This window comes from Lethenteron reissneri, chromosome 65 (genome assembly GCF_015708825.2).
Source record: "Lethenteron reissneri isolate LAM-NWPU_2019-01 chromosome 65, ASM1570882v1, whole genome shotgun sequence".
Taxonomy (NCBI): Eukaryota; Metazoa; Chordata; class Hyperoartia; order Petromyzontiformes; family Petromyzontidae; genus Lethenteron; species Lethenteron reissneri.
The window spans coordinates 1937395-1958883 of record NC_083843.1 but is presented as its reverse complement, the minus strand read 5'-3'; the positions used below and the strand labels follow the sequence as shown (position 1 = coordinate 1958883).

Sequence of the window (21489 nt, the reverse complement as noted above, 5' to 3'; positions counted from 1 at the left end):
CTAAGAAGACTCTGTCTCCATACAAGCCCACAACATATGTGACTAGGTGTCTGTGTGGCTAGGTGTCTGTCTAAATAGGTGTCTGTGTGACTAGATGTCCGTGTGACTAGGTGTGTGTCTGTGTGAATGGCCACAAATCCCCTGGAGTCTCGTTCTGGGCTACATAAGTACTAGTCACTAACAGCCCTTGCCCCAACAGTCTGTCAAGGCTATATGGCCGATCTTTGTTTTTATTGTGTGGTAGTCTGGTCGATGCATTTGTCTATTTGTCGTGTTTTGAGTGTCGGTGGTAAAGTATGATCAAATAATCCAAACATGTTTTTTTTCAAAATGATGACAATTTGTGACGTTTGCCCTTCTATCCTACAGACCAAAATATGTCCACCCCACATTGTCCAATGCATAAAACAGAGAACCGCGCTCTGCGATTCCCTCTCTCAATCCGAATACGATGTCATGTTCTCGTTGTATCCTGTAGCAGCCAAGAGCAAGAGAGGGTGAAGATCTATCTGTGCGCAACCATGTGGCACGAGACCAAGGAGGAGATGACGAAGATCATCTCGTCCATCCTGAGGTAGTATTTTACCTACCGCCAGTTCCCATCAAGCGGCCGGATCCCACGGACCAGTGGGAGTCCCTCGCAAATATGCAGATGGGTGTGAACCAACCCATTAATTTCGTTCGGTCACGGCACCGCGCGCTTTCAGATGTGCTTCTACAGCCATCTGGAATGCTCTTCCCTCCGATATTATTAAGTCACTGGAGCTATGGATGTTTAAATTATTTAGATTAACAACTAATTTCTTCAAAACTGCTTTTTGTGTTTAGTTTATTGTCCTTTCCCTCCACATCCGATTAGCACGGAACATTTGGCCTCCTAACGTGGCAGCCAATCAGATGATCGTATTTAATGTGGGTCCGTTCTTTGCATGTGATCATTGAGCGATGTTTGTGAATGGTGAAAGCTGTAATCAACTAAATCAACTTGATTTAACACATATAGGCTGCAAACATTATTAAGATGCATAATAATATTGAGAGCCTGGACAGGTGAGAGCCTGAACCAGGTGGGAGCGAGAGCCTAAACAAGTTGATAGCCTGGACAGGTGAGAGCCTGGACAGGTGAGAGTCTCCTTCTTGAATGTGGATAATGGTGCTTGGTTGCTGCTGCTTGTGCAGCAGTGGGAGATAAATACAGAGAGAGTTCCAGACGGCTGCTGACTGCTGCAGCTACAGAGAAATGCCACTCACCCAGAAGCCGGTGCCAGCTGTGGGTAGAGGTCGTTGTGAGTTGAACTCCATAGGATGCGGTGGCAGTTTGCTGATATCTGTGGGATGAGAAAGGTGGAGGAAACATTCGGCAGGAGATCTTGGGTGAGCGCTCGATTGCAGAGGACAGCGATGCTGTACCGTGACCTTGACTCGGAGAGCCAGTAGCGGAATAACAATAACCACCCTTCCCCCTTGCCGCTGCCAGGCTGGACAGGAGTCAGCCTAAGGATCTAAGCGTCGGTTCCGGCGGCAGAGGGAAGACGAAGAATAATGAGAAAAAGAAGGAGGAGGAGAAGCAGAAGAAGGAGGGGGGAAAGGAGGAGGAGGAAAATGAGAAAAAGGAGGAGAAGAAGAAGGAGGAGGAAAATGAGAAAAGGGAGAAGGAGGAAAAGAAGGGGAAGACAGTGAAGCGGGAACCGTACGACTTCTCGGCTCACATCTACTTCGATGACGCCTTCGAGATGAAGGGAGATCACATGGTGGTCAACCAGTTCGTGACCAGCCTCATGGACGTCATCGCCGAAGTGTGCCGGTCAGTGCACCGGGTGTTATTATGTGGTCAAGATGAGCTGGGTGGATGGAGGGAGGGAAGGATGGATAGAGGCACGAGCATTCTAATAATGAAGCAAGGGACGGCACAGGGAAGTTAAGCTCATCTCGTGGTGTGCGCGAGAACAAGAAAAGGATGGGAATAGCCTGCGCAGATGCCTTCGTGCAGAATTTGATAAATCACGGTGAACAATGACGATGTTTGGTGATGGTCACGCAGATGACCGACGTGAGCGCCGATCGCAGGCCTAGCGAGGCCTTGCGTCACCATCACCGTTGTTGAGCACAGATCCGAAGGTGCACAAACTGACAATTGGCTGGCAAACAGAAACATTGTGGTGGGCGGTGTGATAGATGAGCGTTCACGCTCGTGTTGAATTGAGCAGGCAGCCTCATCTTTTTATACACGTCCGTATTTACGTTGAACTTCTTTCACACCATGCAAAGCCAACCTTGCTCTAGAGTGCACACGTCGCATGACATAATTTACACAAAACGGTGCAGCAATTGGGGAGATAAAAGCAAGCGGGCGTGGTGCTGGCCACCTACCCCCTCGTGTGTCGGGCCGTCCTTCATAGGTGCTACTGGCTAACAGTCCTTGCCTCAACACTCTGTTGAAGGCTATACGGGGGATCGTTGTCTTTTGTTCGTGCGTTGGTAAGAATTTAGACAACGATACGACTCAGTCCGGGCGACCGAGGCCCTCGACACGGGTGGAGGAATTCATCTATGAAGTTCTTGTGAACAGTAACGATGGTTGTAGAAGTAGTAGCAATAGAAGAGCGATACGAAGGCAACTGACCGCCGGTGAGCCAGCGAGCAACTGGGAGATCATATTTGAGTGCTGGATCATTGGTCACCCACGACTGCTGCTGCTGTATTCAATTCAGAATCATAATTTTTTATTAAACTGCAGGAGGAATTCGATGAGCTGCAAAGCTCTATTTCACAGATGTCCAGCAGGGGACGGTGAGACCGTTACATCAACAAACAATACAAAAACACGATAGGAGTGCCAAGTATAGGACAGGTAAGCATATCACAAAAGACAAATATGAAACGAAACTATTTTAAATTTATCAGGAAAGACCCACTGAGGTATTAGCTTTTTTCAAAACGTCCTGGCCACAAATAATAGCGCAACGAATTGACTTATCACGTGGAAATGTATAGCAGCCAAATAACCTAAATATTCAACATTTTGTCGAGTGCAGCAGTGAGGTAACAGCTGGGGACTTCATCCAAGATGACAGCAGTAGCAGCAGCAACAATGCAACATAGTAATTGGGGCGCGTCTTCCCTGTCGCTTGTGCTTCTGCTGCTGATGTGAAGGTATTTTGAGAAAAACTCGAATAATCCACAAGAGGCGCCGTCAATGGAGAGGACTCAGACGCCGTACGGAGCGCGACTCTCCTACAAACTCCCGCACGGCAACTCGCTGTGCGTGCACCTCAAGGACAAGGAGATGATCCGCCATCGCAAGCGGTGGTCACAGGTATTTGTTGCGTCCTTGGGCTTCAGATCTTCTGCCCCAAAGCTCATTGGGCCACAAACCCTACAACCGCATCCACACAGAGCATAGTAGCAGCTGATGCGCTTATACATGACGATGATGATGCACAATTAGAAAAGTAAATATCTCCGGTCAGTGACCGTCCATATGTATGTTGAACTTCTTTCACACCACACCTTACCCTACTCACCATACTAATCGGAGGTACAGGGACGGATAAAACATTTAACACAGAAAGCCGTTCTAAAGAAATGAGTTTACAATCTAGATTTAAAAGTGCATAGCTCCTGTGCATTCCTAATATCGACAGTGGTCACTACCCAGAACAGAGCGACGGAACACAAAACGACTCAACGCCCGATTCACAACACGAACGCAGCAGCGATGATTCGCCACTCCGCTACTCCTGGCGCAATCATCTGGTTCGTCAACCACCTCGATGTAAAGTTACAGCTCTCGCTCTACGAGTTGTCACCAGCATCTGCCGTACAGAGGAGATGGCAATAGCTCACGCCTATTGAAGCCATCTGTATGCTACTTCGAGAGTCATCTCCTCATTTGAAAATGAAATCACGTGATGATTAATAATTCGTTTCACGTGCGCTTTTGAGTTACACTTGGGCAGCACGCGCCATCATGGCCATTATGTCGAGAATAATAGTGGAGTGGCAGCCAAATAATGTAACTTATACAAGAGGATTGGCCGCCGAGGAGATGGAGCGATGGAATCAGTCGGTAATGGAGGTGCTGGGTGGATAACGACTCAGGATCTCATGAGGTATCGTGACGACTTGGGTAGGTCTTAATCCAGTAGTGGATCAATCACGGCTGCTGCTGCTGATGGTGATTGTTATTATTAAACCCCTTGACGTGTTCTGTACAGGTGATGTACATGTACTACCTCCTTGGCTGGAAGATCTACCGCAAGATCCACACAGTGAAGAAAGATGAACAAGAGGAATGGGTGGAGGTAAGGGTCTTGTAAACTGCAAAGACAACGATCCCTCATATAGCCGTTAACACACTGTTGAGGCAAATGCTGTTAGCGAGCACCTGTTCAGGACGGGACGGCACGCAAGCGGGTCGTGTGTCCAACACCACGCCCATCCACCTTTGTCTCCCCAGTGCTAATGTTTACTCATTTAAGGTTAAGCCGACCTTGGGGAGGCCGCTTTACACTTCCACTTGCCAGTTTAAATGGGTAAGCCCTGCACATTCTGTGGATGTGCAGTTCCCGTGCGGTGGGGTAGAGTGTGAGTACTCCCCTCTCTTCCCCCAAGACGTGGGAGCAGTGTGGAAGTGTAGACCAAATACACCCTGTTAGGGCGCCGCTGTGGCGAGATGTTAACGACCTCGCTTGGTATGCAGGAGGCACTGAGTTCGATCCCGGCCCTGACACCTGTATATTTAAAGCTTGCGTGTCTCTCTCCCCTTGGTCGTATGGATTTTTACCTGGGTCCTCCGGTTTTTCCCTCCACATTTAGAATCAACATCACGCATTTCGTGTATTTGCTATAAATATCCAATTGATAATCCACTTTGTTGAGCTATAATTTTTGATAGCCAGGTCGCTTCTGAAAAAGAGCTAATAGCTCAGTGGGTCTTGCCTAGTAAATTTTTATTGTTTAGTTTGTTCGAGGGTCTCTCTCTCTCGGGCTCTCTACCTCTGGGTGGAGGCCCAGTCGTAGCCTGCACTACGCGTGTCTGTGCACGCAGATTCGGCACATTTAGAAGTCTATCTTTGGTTACCTCTCTGGCAGAAATGTATCACTCAACGCGCCATCATCACGTTGGTATTAAAAATTGCAATCGAAATTTCTATACATTAAGAAATATCTATATACATACACTTATTACAGTTATTTAAAATATGAGCAAAATAGGTTTGCGACTCTGAGTTAGTTGTATGCATTTTTAACTTCTTTCACACCGTACGTAGCTAACTGTGCTAATCGGAGGTGTGCGGGAAGAACAACAAACCAAACACAAAACGCAGTTCTAGAGAAATTAGTGTCCAATCTAATTGATGATTTAAAAGTGCATAGCTCCAGTTGCTTCCTAATATCGGAAGGAAGAGCGTTCCAGACCACCGTAGAAGCGCATCTGAAAGTGCGAGATGCAGTGCCCATCTTTGTTCAACGGCTCACCAAAAGCCGCTGCTGTGAGGATGGCTGGAGTTAGTTGTTGTACGCAAGCAAAAAGAGCCGCATTGTTTCCATTAAGTTGTCACTGTTAATGAAGTTATGATGGAGTCGAGTGTGCACACCGCTTCGGGGAGATTGTTTCCAGAGGTTGTAGCGCTGCAGATAGCAACGATCTCTCGACCCTTGTGGTTGTTTTTAGGAATCTACTGTAGCTATGCACTTTTAAATAATCTATTTTGAATACTATTGAATTTTGAAATGCGGTTTGTGTTTAGTTTGTTGTCCTTCCCCGACTAACACGGTTGGCTACGTACGGTACTAAAAAAGTTCAACATACATACAACATACATATGTCGGGGTAATCGTCACTCACCACTCTGTGGGCTGGTAGCTTCCCTTTATCGTCAATAGGGGGCGGAAGCGCTATCACGCCAGGGCTAATGTCCATGGCCAAAAAAGGGGCCTACAACAAACCCTAGCTAATGGATCCTGGGACACATTCCCCGGGGCCCCGGGAGGGGGGAACCGGCGGATGATGTCACCTTCCAGAAAGTTCTAGAAGGGAGGCGTGGCTAGGGTGGAGCAAGCCACGAATCAGTCCATAAGCCGGACCTCTCAGAGGTCTGGCTCAGTCATCTGCAAGCTGAAGAATGAAGACCTGGACCGGGTACGGTCGGGTCAGATAGCCTCCTCTAGGCCCCAGCCGGAGGACGAAGGGGAACGGGGTACCCAGTGATAGGGCCCGTATAGTTCGGAGGCCATAGCTCCCAAGGTATCGGGTAAAGGGACCGAAAACCCTTTGTGTTAGGGACTTGAAAGAAAGACATAAAATATCGTGTTGCCTCATCAGAAGTTTATTCGTCAATTTATACCCACTACACATACAACATACATACAGCATACATACATACATTGTGTGTTTGGTTGTTGGAGGTTGGAGAAGGAGCGTTGGGGTTGACGAGCTAAGTGATCGGTTGCTTTGCTTGCTCTGTACGAGGTCGCGGCTGTAATGCCACCGCTGGTGCTGATCTGTCTCCGTGCCACTACTCCCCGTTCACCGCCACAGAGGAAGAAGCGCAACACCTATGTGCTGGCCTTGGACGGAGACACGGACTTCTACCCCTCGGCGCTCTCCATGCTGATCGACCGACTCAGGAGGGACCCCACCGTTGGCGCCGCCTGCGGGAGAATTCACCCGACGGGTGTGGGTGCGTAGACAGCTGTGGTGTGTGTGGTGCAGGATGTGTGTGTGGTGCAGGATGTGTGTGTGTGAGGTGCAGGATGTGTGTGGTGCATGATGTGTGTGTGTGGTGCATGATGTGTGTGTGGTGTAGGATGCGTGCGTGTGTGGTGCGGAGCAGTAGTGCAGTGTTTAGCGCACTGTGGTGTGGATTTACTTTCCAACAAACGGGTGGGCTGAAATAGTAACTCATTTGCACATTTTGCTTACGTGACAAACCTTACTGGCTGTGTCGGGTGGGGAGGGCTAGCGGCCGTCCATAAATGTCGTCACGTGATTTTGGACGATTTTTGACCCCCCCCCACCTCGTCACATAGCGTCACAAAAAGTCAGACCCCCCTCAAATATGACATCACAAAGCTCTGCCCCCCCCCCCAAAACCATATTTCCATTTTGAAAATAAAACATGCTTCAAATCGCTTTAAACTATTATCTTTGTAGTGCGTATTTAATGTGGCGCTGCACTCTGATGTTATTAGAGTGTTGTTATAACAATTAGTGTTGTTATAACAATTCTATATTTATTTAAAGTTGCGTATTTCGCTGTGACGTCACATTTCTCAAACTCCCCCCTCACGCCCTCGTCACACATCGTCACAAATGTCTGACCCCCTCCCTCCCTAGGTGCGTTACGTCATTTATGGACGGCCTCTTACGACGCATTTATACTTACGCGACCTAACCCGAAAACCTTTATGAATAACAGAATGCCCTTGCTACCACAACTATTCAGGATGTTTAAAGAAAGTTAAATAATCACACACACGTAAGCACAGTGGTAGGATTGGAATTAAATCAATACGCGTCCACCACAGCAGTACCGAGTGCACATGGAGCCGAATTGTTATATCATGAAGTGGTCTGAGAAAAACCACCACTACCACTAGTAATGGAAGTTTGACTCCACATAGCTCAAATTAAATACCAAAATACTGCAAAGACTTCGGAGTAAATTGCGCAAATCCCAGATAATTATTGATTGTAAATCAAAATCAATATCATTATTATCAGCGTGGTCAATCCACTGCGGGATGAAGGCCTCCCCAAGTCGTCGCCATCTCTCACGACTCTGCGATGTAATAATCCAACACATCTCCACCCTTTGTAATCGTCCAACCTTCCTGGCCAGCTGGCTCGCAAACATAATACATAAATAAATAAATAGATTCCCATAACCTGTACTATTCCCTTAGAGGTTAGGTGCCCAACAAACAAAATCTGTCACTGAAATCTGCCAGGAGAATGTAGCAGTGGGCATAAGCTGGCACGTGCCATGCTGAGCCGAGGCAGACCGCAGACTGACTAACACCAAACATAGTTACGACGAAATCAAACTACGTGGCACGCACTAATATCCAATCTCGATGCTTTAACGGCACAATTCAGATGTCTTTCGTTTATTCAGTGGTCGAGCAAGGCTGGACCAGCGTTGGGCAAGGACACAAACCCAACTTTTCAACCAGGAAACCGGAGAGCACAGATTTAGCCACCTCTTGACTCATTATTATAAGAAAAATCCCATCTATTTATGAACACACAATTTAAAATAAACAAATAACAAATACACAATTAAAACAGGGGAATAATTCAAAGAGCTTGTGTCGTTTTTACTTGACCCCACCGATCCCTTTGCTCCCTGCCCTCCCGCTCTCCCACTGTGGCCTCCCGGATTGCTCTTCCGGCTTGCTTCTCTCCTTCACCTCCTTCCCTCTCTCATCACCCCCTCCTCTCGTCTCCCCAGCATGCCCTTCCCTACCCTCTAGCCATCCACTCTTCCTCCAAACCTTCCCTCCCTCTACACCCCCCAAATGTCTCCGATCCTCCCCTTCATTGCCCCCCTGCCTATTCCCTCTCCCTCCTCTTGTACTTCCCTACCCCTCCTCTTGACCCACCCTTGATCCCCCTTAGTCAACAATTATATTTCCTCCCAATCTCGGAATTCAAAGCTCTAACCTCGCTCTCCACGCTTACAAACAAACTTTCTCTCGTGGTGGTTCCAATGCAAAAATCACAGTAGTTTTTTTCAAAAGATATACATACAACATGCATACAACATACAATACAACATACAACCCACATACAACATATATTTATCCAGGAAAATCACACCTGAATTGTAGGACGGCTGCATTGGGTTTTCACTATGAGTTGCGTTAAGCCAATTAACCACGATTGTTTATACACCGACAGGGCCGCTCATCTGGTACCAGAAGTTCGAGTACGCGGTAGGCCACTGGCTGCAGAAGACGGCCGAGCACGTGCTGGGCTGCGTTCTCTGCAGCCCTGGCTGCTTCAGCCTCTTCCGGGCCAAGGCCATCATGGACGACAACGTCCTCAAGACCTACACCACCGTGGCCACCGAGGCCCTGCAGTACATCCAGTACGACCAAGGTAAGCGTCGACGTGTGTTTGGATCTCGCACCTCCGATTAGCACGGTTGGCTACGTGTGGTGCGAAAGAAGTTCAACATGTAAACATGTCACGGTGGCGGGATGTTAACTCCCCTGCCTGGTATACAGGAGGTCGTAGGTTCCATCCCGACCCTGACACGTGTTTATTGGATTTTGCGTGTCTCTCTCTCTCTCTCCCTGTGGTTGCGTGAATTTTTCTCCGGGTCTTCCGGTTTTTCCCTACACATTTAGAATCAACATCACGCGCTTAGAACATTTGGCTGCTAATAATTTCCATATGGTGAGTCACTTCAATGCACTGGGGGAGCCAGTGGGGGGGGGGGGGTGGCACGTGCCCCCCCAATGATCTGATCAAAATCCCTAATTCGATTGGATTATTGGGGTTTATTAGTAATAAATCGGCATTTTGCGATCCCCACTGCCACTGTGTAGCATATAATTACGTGCCAGGGACTCTATGAGATGATAGGACAATAGTCTGAGTCCACAATTGGCAATAAGTAACGGCAAAGCAGTTATAAGTGACTCACAGAATTGTGCGAAGCTGCGTATACAGTACACGACTTCCCTGAAGGCATACCTTCAGCGAGCGTGATGCCGAACCCACACGGTTCGAATTAGACCCTCAATCGATGGCTGCACCATCGTCGCACACGTGTCAAATAAAAAGCAAGGGACAAGTTCTTACTTACTAACAACTCCTATCATTTTTCATTGCTGGAGGGGTTGCCCCCCCCCCTACCTGAAAATCCTGGCTCTGCCATTGCTTCGATGACCTTTCATTTGTGGCCAGGTCGCTTCTGAAAAAGGGCTACATGGCACACTGGGCCTTACCTGGTAAAATAATATAAAAAAAAATAGTTTAGTTTTACTTTAGACAAATCGTGGAAGTAATTGCAACTCTTTCTTCAGCCACAATACGATCTGATTGTTAATTTCCCACCCAACCCTTCTGGCTTGTGTAGGCAATGCAAATATGTCGCATTGGTATAAACAACTACAATTCTACGAACATCCCGTCGACAAACTTGGACGTTGTATGTATTTAGAATGTCTTTCGCACCATTCATCGCGGTAATACGTGGGTCGAGACCCCGCAACATCAATATCATACGTCGGATTTCACAACCAATATTCATGATTGACAATTCGTTCATGCTGGGTTAGATTATCGTGTAGGTATAGTGTTAATTTGTTTTAACAATAAGCGTCCACCACCCGATAGAGCCAATCGAGTAAAGTTGTTAGGTCATGGGGCAACTACGTCAATTGTTTTGGTTTAATTATCAAAACCCGAATATTGAAAGGACAGCAAAATATTGAGAATGTTTACATAAATATGAATATATATTATTTATTTACATTTAACTTTTTCAGAAAAAAACAATCTATTGACATTCGCCCAATTGACAACTTGCATGACTCCGATATTATACCTGCACGATGATCGGACCCACAATGAACGAATCATGAATCATTAGAATGTTGGTCTCTGCCTTCTGAGTCTGATTTATATGCACCGCTCCCCTCCCCAACATGCCCTCTGTATGAATGGGTTCATCACGCAGTTGATCGGGAGGTCGTGTGTGGAGACTCTACGGTGTGGGTATCCAGATCTCTTTCCAAGACGTCTGGCGAACTGGATGTTGCCGAGCTCCTCTGCCAGCAGTGGAGTGAGCAAGCTGCATTCACGATTAATACAACATGCACACTACGCGAATTTAATTAAATGTGCCATCAAGAATTTAGAGGTGAAAGGTCAAAGTCCCTCATTTACCACTCTGAACCAGGTGAGAGCCTGGACAGGTGAGAGCATTTACAGGTGAGAGTCGGCTTCTTGAAGGCGGATGATGGTGCTTGTTGCTTCTGCTCCTGCGTGTGCAGCAGTGGGAGATAGAAAAAAAGATACAAAGAGAGAGATAATTTCAGACGGCTACTGCTGGTGCAGCTACAGAGAAACGCTACTCGGCCAGGTTGTGGGTACAATGAGCTGGTTACCCTCTAACTCGCGGACGTCCCCTCTCCCATTTGTGGGTGCAGGCGAGGACCGCTGGCTGTGCACGCTGATGCTGCAGCAGGGCTGGCGCGTCGAGTACTGCGCCGGATCGGACGCCTACACCAACGCCCCGCAGGAATTCAAGGAGTTCTTCAACCAGCGGAGGCGGTGGGGCCCCTCCACGATGGCGAACACCTTCAGCATCCTGGAGAACGGCGTCCGCACGGCCAAGAAGAACCCGTCCATCTCTCGGCTCTACATTCTCTATCAGATCATCTACATGGCCACCTCCATCATGGGTCCGGCTACTGTCTGTCTCATGATTGCAGGTGACTTCGGGTTGTCACATGTCCTGGGTTTTTATTTTATTTATCCGGGTTCATCCTTTTGATGCAAGTACTGTATCAAAAGAGAGGGCACCATGGTGGAGAGGCGTTAACTCCCTCGCCTGGTATACAGGAGGTCGTGGGTTCTATTCCGACACCTGTATATTTGGAATTGGCATGTCTCTCCTCGTGGTCGTGTTGATTTTTCTCCGGGTCCTGCGGTTTTTGTCTCCACGTTTAGAATCAACATCATGCGTTTAGACTATTTGGCTGCTATCAATTTACACGTGATAAGCCACTTTGTTGAGTTATCATTTGTGGCCAAGTTGCTTCTGAAAAATAAGCTCCAATGCTCAGTGGGTTTATCTGGTATAATAACAATAGTTTACTTTATAAAAAAAAGTTTACTTGGAACACTTCTCCTCACAGTCGTGCATGGCTTCATGTCATCACTCACAGTTGTTTCTGCAACGATATTTTTGATTGCTATATTTCTGATAACATCACAGCCTCAAAGTGATTGATCGTGTTAATCTTCTCATCATAACATATGCGCACTGTTAATAATATTGTGAGTATTATTGCTTGTGTGCTGGGGTATTCAAACTGCTGTAAGTTTCTTTCAGCAAAATATTCTTTACACACAGGCTGCACGACTCTGTTAATCTGAGTGCACTCTTTACTTTACTGCTGGTTGAACGGTTGTCGTTGTCAATCGTGGTGGTGATGATGATGGTGGTGGTATTAAGGATGGTAATGATGGTAATTATGACGGTGATGATGATGCCTATGATGGTGGTTGTAGCGATGATGATGGTAATGATGGTGATGGTGGTGGGGATGATGATGGTATTCAGCTCATGTGGTATTTGTCTCTTGCCGGTGCTCAGGATGTTTCACTTTTCTTTTCAAAATGGACCAAAACTGGGCACTCCTCATTGCCATCATTCCGCCTGCTCTGTACATCGCCGTCTGCTTCAAGACGAAGCCCGACACGCAGATCAAGGTGGGCGCCCACGCTTCTCCTGCAGCAGCACGCGGCACTCATTACACACAACGTGCTTTCCACAAATGAACCACAATGTATGTTGAACTTGCAATACCCATCAGAACACGTGCCAACGTCCCATAGAGCAGTATGTTGCTATAATTGTGCCTTATCATTACTATGCTACACGTCACCGTGGTGGTTATGTCACGCCTCAATAGTGGTCGAATGTGTCGTAGAGGCCTGATATGAAAATTACAGGACTTGATTATATTTTGCACGTGGTGTTCACACGACATATTCTGAGTACGATGTTGAGGCTATTTAGATTAATCGAAAACTGAATCCTGGAGTCTGCGACTGCCACATCTGATTTTCCCACAATTTCATTTCTTGCACACGTGCACTGCTCACATGCAATCTTCGAGGTTGCTGAGGCTCTCTTCATTGCAGTGTACAATTGTGAGTCATCGGAATATTTATAGAACTTCATGTTACGCGATGAGATAATATCAGCGATCGGAGAGACATATATTGAAAATTGGGAGGGCCCGAGGATGGACCCCTGTGGTACGCTGACTAGGCATGGCATAGGAGATGACTTTTTGTCACCCAGCTTGACGAACTGTAATCCACCATACAGGTATGACTCAATCTACTCTAGTTCCATACCCGATGCAGCGAACCTTGACCTTATCTGCTCAATGAGTATCTCATGGTCAATGGTGTCGAAGGTGGCTGAGAGATCGAGGCCAACCAATGCTGCGACGCACCAGTCATCCATGATCTTTTAGAGATCAACACTGACCTCTAGTAGTCTTTTCAGGGCTGTGGAATTGTTCGTATGCCGACTACAACGGGTTGAATTTGCTCATCGCAGTGACGTCGGAAGTAACCGCTTCAGACACAGGCACTCTATGACCTTGGAAATTATATTCAGGTTTCAGATCGGGTGATAGTCTGGGTGGTCACTATGGCTCAAGCCAACTTTTTTCAGGAGCGGTGCCATTTTGCAATGGTCTCGGAAACAGTCCTCACTTATTTAAATATTTGCCAGGTGGACAATTGTCAGCACAAGTACGACCAAGCATAAATTGAGAATCAATATCGGAATGTAGTCGAGTGGCAATGTCTTATTTGGCAGCTGTGCAAGGAACATTGACACCTCTGCTACCGACGAGTTTTCCATTGGTTTCAGGTTGATCAAACTCAGATGACAGAGAGGGAGAATGCGTTGAGAGCAAGTTTGAAACTGCCATATTAATAATCACTTTATTGGCGAAGAATGTCACAAGTACTGTGCACAGACCGGGTTGACTGGTTGATGGGGTTGGAGTGCAACAGACCCTTCACAACGCGCCACAGAACACGGGGTCGCGAACCGACTCATTGATGCGCAGACCATAGAATGATCTGCGAGACTCAATAATGAGCTGGTTTGCAGATCTGCAGGCGGCTCTGTAAGCGAGTGTGACAGTCTGGAAAACAGTTTTATTCCAAAGATACCCCAGCCACCTCCGTATCTGTTTTGCAGCGATTGCCTCCAGTGACAGTAAGTCACTTTGCGCTTTCCCCGTTCTCTTAGTGCTTTAATGGATGGACACGAGTTCATCAACAACAGTGGTAATGTCATTTTTTAATTGAGCTGCAAATTAATCGACCGTTGATGCAGTATTCAGATGCGCCGATGATGACCGGATCTTCTGAGGGAAAGCATCGTGGTCCAGTCCTTTCCAGTCTCTCTATGATATCTTTGTGATGGGTGGGCGAATAATCGGTAATGCCACTTTGCACGTCACAAGACTGCGATCCGAATAGCCATGTTATCGGTAAGAACGTCGGTCAAAGTTACGACATCTCTAAATGTGAAGATGTAATCTAGTATATTTTCCGAGTGACGTATTGTGCCGCTGACGTGCTGGGTTAAACTGACTGTTGAACATCTCGGCGAAATCACTGTTGATTTTCCTACAAGAACCAGTCGGTCCGGCACAGTTCATTTCACCACAGATGATGTAGCGATAGCCAAGTGACCCACAATCTACCAGACCAGAAAGCTAGGAAAATTATTCTGACAGCGGTGAAGACGATGGTCGTAGACGACAGCGATTGTAAGCCCCCGCTTGATGTTCGTTATTGTCATAAGCAGCAGCTTGAATGACACGATTGTTAAAGAGTCACTCAGGGCTTTCACACAGATTTCTTTATGGCGAAACAGTGCGATCCCATCACCAAGTGGGCTGCTGGTGCCAGGCTTCCCGTGACACTGTCGATGTACAATAGCATATCCATTAGGTGCAGCCTCATGCTTAATTACATCATCATATATCCAGGTTTTTGGTAATGACCAATATGTCGAGTCTACAATCCTTATCATATCCTGGATCAGCACCATTTGTTAACTATGAAGCGTGCGTTGATCAATCTAGTGGCGGTTTTCAGACCACACCTGGACGCGTGTTCATTCTCTTGCTTTCACTTCTTTCAATGAGCTCCCAAACCTCTTGGGTCTTCCTTTCCTTGACCAATGAGCTATCATTATTGTGTTGTTGTTTGTAAAGTGCAGGGCCTTCAGAACCTCGTGGAAAAGTGCAGAATAAATACAAAGCATCTTCTTGGTTCTTTCGGTAAAGTCACGTAGAAGGGAAGTAATAAAATAATAAAAATAAAACATAAAATAATTCTCACGACGTTTTGGCCACAACGCAAGCAGCCGTCCTCAGGTGAAGAATGAAACACCACCAAGCTTGGAGCGCATATTTAAGCTGGGTTAGAGGGGGGGAGGTGGGAGAAAGAGCGCCTAGACAAAATAATTTGCATATCAAGAGGAATTTAGCATATGGAAAATGCGTAGGAGTTGGGCGGGTGGGTTTCAAATTAATATTATGACCGTGCATTATGCAGGATTAGCAGCATCAAAGGGAGGGGGAAGGGGGGTAGCATTAACAAATAAAAGGAATGTTAATAGTATGTAGCTGCAATTGATAAACAACCACGTAAAAAAACTAAAGTATAAACTACATAAACAACTAAAGTATAAACTACATAGCATCATCAGTATACTTTCTATACTCTACAATAAGCTGAGTTACTAACAGTAAGTAATACATTACAATTCTACGTCGTAAAAATTATATAATATGCTTCTATCTAAACTTTATTCTCTTACATCACACGAGCATACACCGTACTATATACTGCCATAGATAAACCCAACGTTAAATGATATACTGTATTGCTATAAACCACCCTATACCTTATACATTTTAATATAACACTATGTATTATTCTACCCACCCTAATGTGTATCACACTGCTATATGTTTACTATACAATTAAGATACTATATATTACTTTGTACGTTGTATTAAGCATATAAATGTTATTCTATTTGTTATTATACACTGTACCATTGACCGTCGTGTCAATGGGTGAGTCGTGGGGGGAAACTTGCAGGGGAGCAAAGAATCCATTCCCTGCAGAGAATACAATGCCAGTGAGTGGAACAGGGTCTGAAAGTCACCGTGAACGTGAACACAATCAGTTAAGATCCGAAATGGTTTATTACGTCCTTCCAATGATTGCTAAGCCAGAATCCATCTTCTCTGTTGAAATTGTCTCTGTGTTTGTATATGTGGATCGCCTCATGAACGAATCTCTCATGATAGCCAGATGGCTTGCAGAGAACCTCTGTCTTGGAGAAGTCAATGTCATGTGAGCCCACTGAGTTGTAACAGTAGTCTGCCACGGCTGAGGTGTTTGTCCTACCGTGTTTCAGGTCTGCTTTATGTTCACGGATGCGGTCCGAGACATGTCGTTTGGTTTCTCCAATGTAACTGCTACCACAGAGGCAACTTAGTTTGTAGACGCCAGGGTACTGTATGTCTGGAACCACATCTTTTATGACCAGATCATGGATTTTATGTACTGTGTTGAATCGGACCTGGATCTTGTGTTTAATCAGGATTTTGGAGATATTTTTTGTGACCCCAGCAATGTAGGGTAAGGTGATGGTCTTGAAAAGCTCCTCAACAGGATCCTTCTTGATGGTTGGAGTGATGGCTTTGCAGGTTGTGTAGTCGGAGTAACCATTAGCCTTAAGAGCTTGGCGTACGTGTATGAGTTCACAGGCAATGTGTTCCTGGTCGGAGATGCATTGGGCTCTATGGTATGGAGTCTTGATGAGGGAATTCTTCTGGGATGGATGGTGGTGGGAATCCGGTTTTAGGTAAGCATCCGTATGGGTGGCTTTCCTGTAGAGAGAGTGGCTCATTGAACCATCAGGTCTTCTTTTAATTAGGACATCCAAAAAGGGTAGCTTGCCATCTTTTTCGACTTCCATGGTGAATCTGATGGCTGGGTGTATGGAATTGATGTGGTCGAGAAATTGGTCTAGAGCAGGCCGGCCATGTGGCCAGATGACAAAAGTGTCGTCTACGTACCTCTTCCATAAGGTCGGGCGTAGAGTGGCAGTCTGGATGGCGTCAGTATCAAATTTATTCTTGAAGATGTTGGCTACAACCGGAGATAGGGGGAGCCCATTGGGGTGCCCTCAGTTTGCTTGTAGAAAGTTCCATTCCAGGTGAAGTATGTTTCGGTTAAGCAGTGTCTCACCAGGGGGGGTACCCCAGCATTCAGTCCTTGATGAACCAAGTCTTCAATGATTGCGATGGTGTCAGGTACAGGAACTTTGGTGATTAAGGAAACCACATCAAAACTGACAAGCTGGTCGTCTGGGGACAGGGCAATCCCCTTGATTGTCGATACCAGGTCAGTAGAGTTTAGTACCGCAGAGGTGGTTTTTCCAGTGAAAGGCCGTAGGATTTCAGACAAAAAACGAGCCAATTTTTAGGTGGGGGAGTTGATAGTAGAGACAATGGGACGAAGAGGTGTATCTTCTTTATGTATCTTTGGCAAGCCGTATAATCTTGGTGGCCTGGCTGCAGAAGGTTTCAACGAGAACTGTTTGGTCTGATCAATTAATGCAGTTGAATCAGAAATGATTTGCTTGGTTTTAGAGACGAAATGTATAAGGTATAGGGTGGTTTATATCAATACAGTATCTAATTTAATGTTGGGTTTGTCTATGGCAGTATATAGTACGGTGTAAACTCGTGTGATGTAAGAGAACAAAGTTTAGATGGAAGCATATTATATATTTTTACGACGTAGAATTGTAATGTATTACTTACTGTTAGTAACTCAGCTTATTGTAGAGTATAGTAAGTATACTGATGATGCTATGTAGTTTATACTTTAGTTGTTTATGTAGTTTATACTTTAGTTTTTTTACGTGGTTGTTTAGCAATTGCAGCTACATACTATTAACATTCCTTTCCTTTGTTAATGCTACCCCCCTTCCCCCTCCCTTTGATGCTGCTAATCCTGCATAATGCACGGGCATAATATTAAATTGAAACCCCCCCGCCCACCTCCTACGCATTTTCATATGCTAAATTCCTCTTGATATGCAAATTATTTTGTCTAGGCGCTCTTCTTCCCACCTCCCCCCTCCATCCCAGCTTAAATATACGCTCAAGCTTGGTGGTGTTTCATTCTTCACCTGAGGACGGCTGCTTGCGTTGTGGCCGAAACGTTGTGAGAATTATTTTACTATGTTTTATTTTTATTATTTTATTACTTCCCTTCTACGTGACTTTATCGAAAGAACCAAGAAGATGAATCCCTGCAGTCACGAAAGCTTTAAATCGAAATACAAAGCAACTTCCAATAAGTGGTGGTGATTGTACACAGAGGACGATGGTGATGCCGATGGCTAATGTCTCCTCCATCGTCCTGCAGCGCTGCTGCGATGGCGAGATGTTAACTCCCTCGTCTGGTATACAGGAGGTCGTGGGTTTATTCCCGACCCTAACGCCTGTTGTATATTTGGAGTCTGTGTGTTCTTCTGTCTTCCCTGCACGTTTAATCTGCGTTTCGAGTTTTTGGCTGCTGCTATACATTTCCACGTGATAAGCCACTTCATTGAGCTATCATTTGGGCCAGGTGGCTTTTGAAAAGAGCTGTATACCTCAGTGGACCTTACACTGGTAAAGTAAATACATTTTTTTTTGTTTAAGGTGGCCATGGTACTCACCGTGGTCTACATGTTTCTCATGACGGGCACGCTGCTCGCTTTGATCGGCGACCTCATCAAGAACGGCATCCTCACGCCCAGCGGCATCTTCTTCATCACACTTGCGGGCATCTACCTCATCACCGCGGTGCTGCACCCACGCGAGTTCTTCTGCATCGTGCATGGCTTCATGTATTTTATCTGCATCCCCACGGGATACCTACTGCTGCTCATCTACTCGCTGGTCAACATGTATAACGTATCGTGGGGCACGCGCGAGACCAAGGCACCTTCTGAGCCCACCCCAAAAGAGGTGAGTTACTTTGCTTGTTATCGTTATTCCCGTCGTTGTTTTTGTTTCCAACGCTATTTGGAGTGAAGCTTTCGTGACTGGAGGAATCCATACTCTTTGGTTCTTTCGGTAAAGTCACGTAGGTATAAAATGTATAAATCACGACGTTTCGATCGCAACACAAGCTGGTCGTCCTCAGGCAGAAAAATATAATCCAGCAGTGGAACTGCTGAATCAGCGAGAGAGCAGTTACAACAAGGTTATATATGCGGTATTACCTTATTATAGCGGTATCTCTTGAGAAAGGTGAGCGACTCGATCAGGTGAGCCTTCTTGTCTTGCAGTCTGTTCACAGCTCTAACAGATGTGTGGAAACCCTCCCCGTAGAGACGGTTCAATCTTGATTTTAAGCTTTCGTGACTGGAGGAATCCATACTCTTTGATTCTTTCGGTAAAGTCACGTAGGTATAAAATAAAATAAATCACGACATTTCGATCAAAACACAAGCGTCCGTCCTCAGGCAGAAAAATTGCTAACCTTGCTCAAGAGATGCCGGGACAACAAGGTAATACCGCATATATAACCTTGTTGTAACTGCTCTCTCGCTGGTTCAGCAGTTCCATTGCTGGATTATATTTTTTCCGCCTGAGGACGACCGCTTGTGTTGTGATCGAAACGTCGTGATTTATTTCATTTTATACCTACGTGACTTTACCGAAAGAACGAAAGAGTATAGCTATTTGGAGAGTTGCTCCATTCTCCTCTGTTGCTCTGTCCCGCACCTCCTATTAGCACGATTAGCTACGTACACTGCGAAAGAAGTGTAACATATGTCCCCCACCCTTCCCAAGAGAAAAATCCCCCGTGTAGCCTTGAACCGACTGTTCGGGCAAGTGCTGTTAGGGAGAAGCACCAGTGAAGGCTGGAATGGCACACACGGAGGTGGGTGGCCAGCACCACGCGGGCCGCCTTTGTCTCCCTTGTGGAAATGTTAACTAACCACCGCATTAGGTACTCATTTTTGAGGCTAAGTCAATCTAGGGGAGGCCAAGGACTGGTTCAGATGTATGTTGTGGATGTCGAGGAGGAAGTCGTACCCTGGCTTGCCAGGAGAATGCAGTAATACAATTGTGGACGCTCTCTGTTCTATCTGTATTGGACGGAATGTTTCTCCCTCGCAATTTTTTGTTTTCACCATGGTGCTCTGATTTCTTCTTATTAGTAGACACAATGAGTGCCCAATAAAACCTTCATACATAGAGGACCTCAGAGGTCTGACAGTTATTGCCGCTGGTTCACCGATCAGCTGCAGCTACCTTCCAGTTTGTTTGCAATTCCTGCTGGATTGATATCGTTGAAGGACCCTACCACACAATGCCCATCCCCCCCCCACCTAGCAGAAGAAGAAAAGCAAGCATCGTTGCAATGATGCGAAATGCTGTGTGCTGCCACTCGATTGGGACTGCTTCCAGTGGAGGATCAGCGTCTATCCGAAGGAATATGCGGCGATGAGTCAGGAGGATGACATTTCAAGGTACCACCACCTCAATCAGCTCCTGTAGCCATGCTTTTTACTTTGATCCTTACCTCTCGTGTATTGATAGTTCAATGTTTGTGTAATGTTATTGAGGGACTGTGTGTTATCTTGGTGTGGTTTGGGACTGTTGTTGTTTTGTTGCCTTGCCCCAAGCTTGCATTTAGTATTGAACAATCGGCAGTAACTCATGTACTTATACAATTTGCACTCATATGCTTTATTTAAATTTCTTGATTTTTTAGTAATTTGCTTACTTTCCTATACCTGGCACTCATATCGTTTTTTATATTATTTTTTGCTGTAACTTTCTGACCCCATGCCCCTACTGAACATCTGTGAAAAAAGATTAATTGCTCATCGGATTCCTCCTGCAGTATAAATACAGATTCTTGTTATTGATTGGCTATGTCGGGTGGAGGAGGGTTCACGACACAACATTTTTCTCAATGATGAGTCTTGTCTCAACGTATAGAATGTGATTCTGGTTGTGCTCATAACTGAGGCGCCGTGGTGGTGAGATGTTAATTACCTCGCCTGGTATGCAGGAGGTCGTGGCTTCGATCCCAACCCTGATGATGCCTGTTGCTTATGTGGAGTCTGCGTCTATTCCTTTCTCTCCTTATTTAGAACCATCATGCGATTAGAGTATTTGGCTGCTGGAATTTTCTACGTCATAAGCCACTTCATTGAGTTATAATTTGTGATAGCCAGGTCAATTCTGGGCCTTATCTGGTAAAATAAAATAAAAAAAATTGTTTAGTTTAACAGTTTGTCATCATCCCTCCCAGCCGAGTGGAATCGTGCGCGGTGGAACTCGAAGAAGAGACGACGCTACGTCCACTCGAGGCGAGACAACAGGACACCACGAGCACTCAGATGGAGCATCTAGAAGGAGCAGAGAGCGAAAGACGACCTCCAGAGGAATCAGACACGGACCTCGCCCTCCATGCCAAAGGTAATATTTTCATGAAACAAAGGCAAAGTCTTTGCTTGTCAGTTAAACAAGACCATGCATCTAAATCGCGCGATGCGGTGACCGTCTTTGTTCAATAAGCGGATGAACGAAGTTTGTGTGGTGATTTATGCTCCTTGACGAGATCAGCAATGTATTGTGGTTCATTTGTGGCAAGCACTCTGTGTGTAA

The 21489-nt window shown here is 45.9% G+C and overlaps 1 protein-coding gene across 1 annotated transcript in view; it reads left to right on the top strand.

Annotated features, from left to right (window-relative positions):
- LOC133359437 (chitin synthase chs-2-like) overlaps positions 1–21489 on the top strand; it is a 33169-nt gene that overhangs the window by 7648 nt on the left and 4032 nt on the right. Inside the window, exons 5-16 of the mRNA XM_061577847.1 lie at positions 479–574; positions 1649–1817; positions 2491–2506; positions 3186–3316; positions 4218–4304; positions 6551–6686; positions 8909–9109; positions 11170–11454; positions 12342–12457; positions 18520–18828; positions 20209–20342; positions 21134–21300. Coding sequence (XP_061433831.1) covers positions 479–574; positions 1649–1817; positions 2491–2506; positions 3186–3316; positions 4218–4304; positions 6551–6686; positions 8909–9109; positions 11170–11454; positions 12342–12457; positions 18520–18828; positions 20209–20342; positions 21134–21300 — 1847 coding nt within the window. The remainder of the gene's footprint in view (positions 1–478; positions 575–1648; positions 1818–2490; positions 2507–3185; positions 3317–4217; positions 4305–6550; positions 6687–8908; positions 9110–11169; positions 11455–12341; positions 12458–18519; positions 18829–20208; positions 20343–21133; positions 21301–21489) is intronic.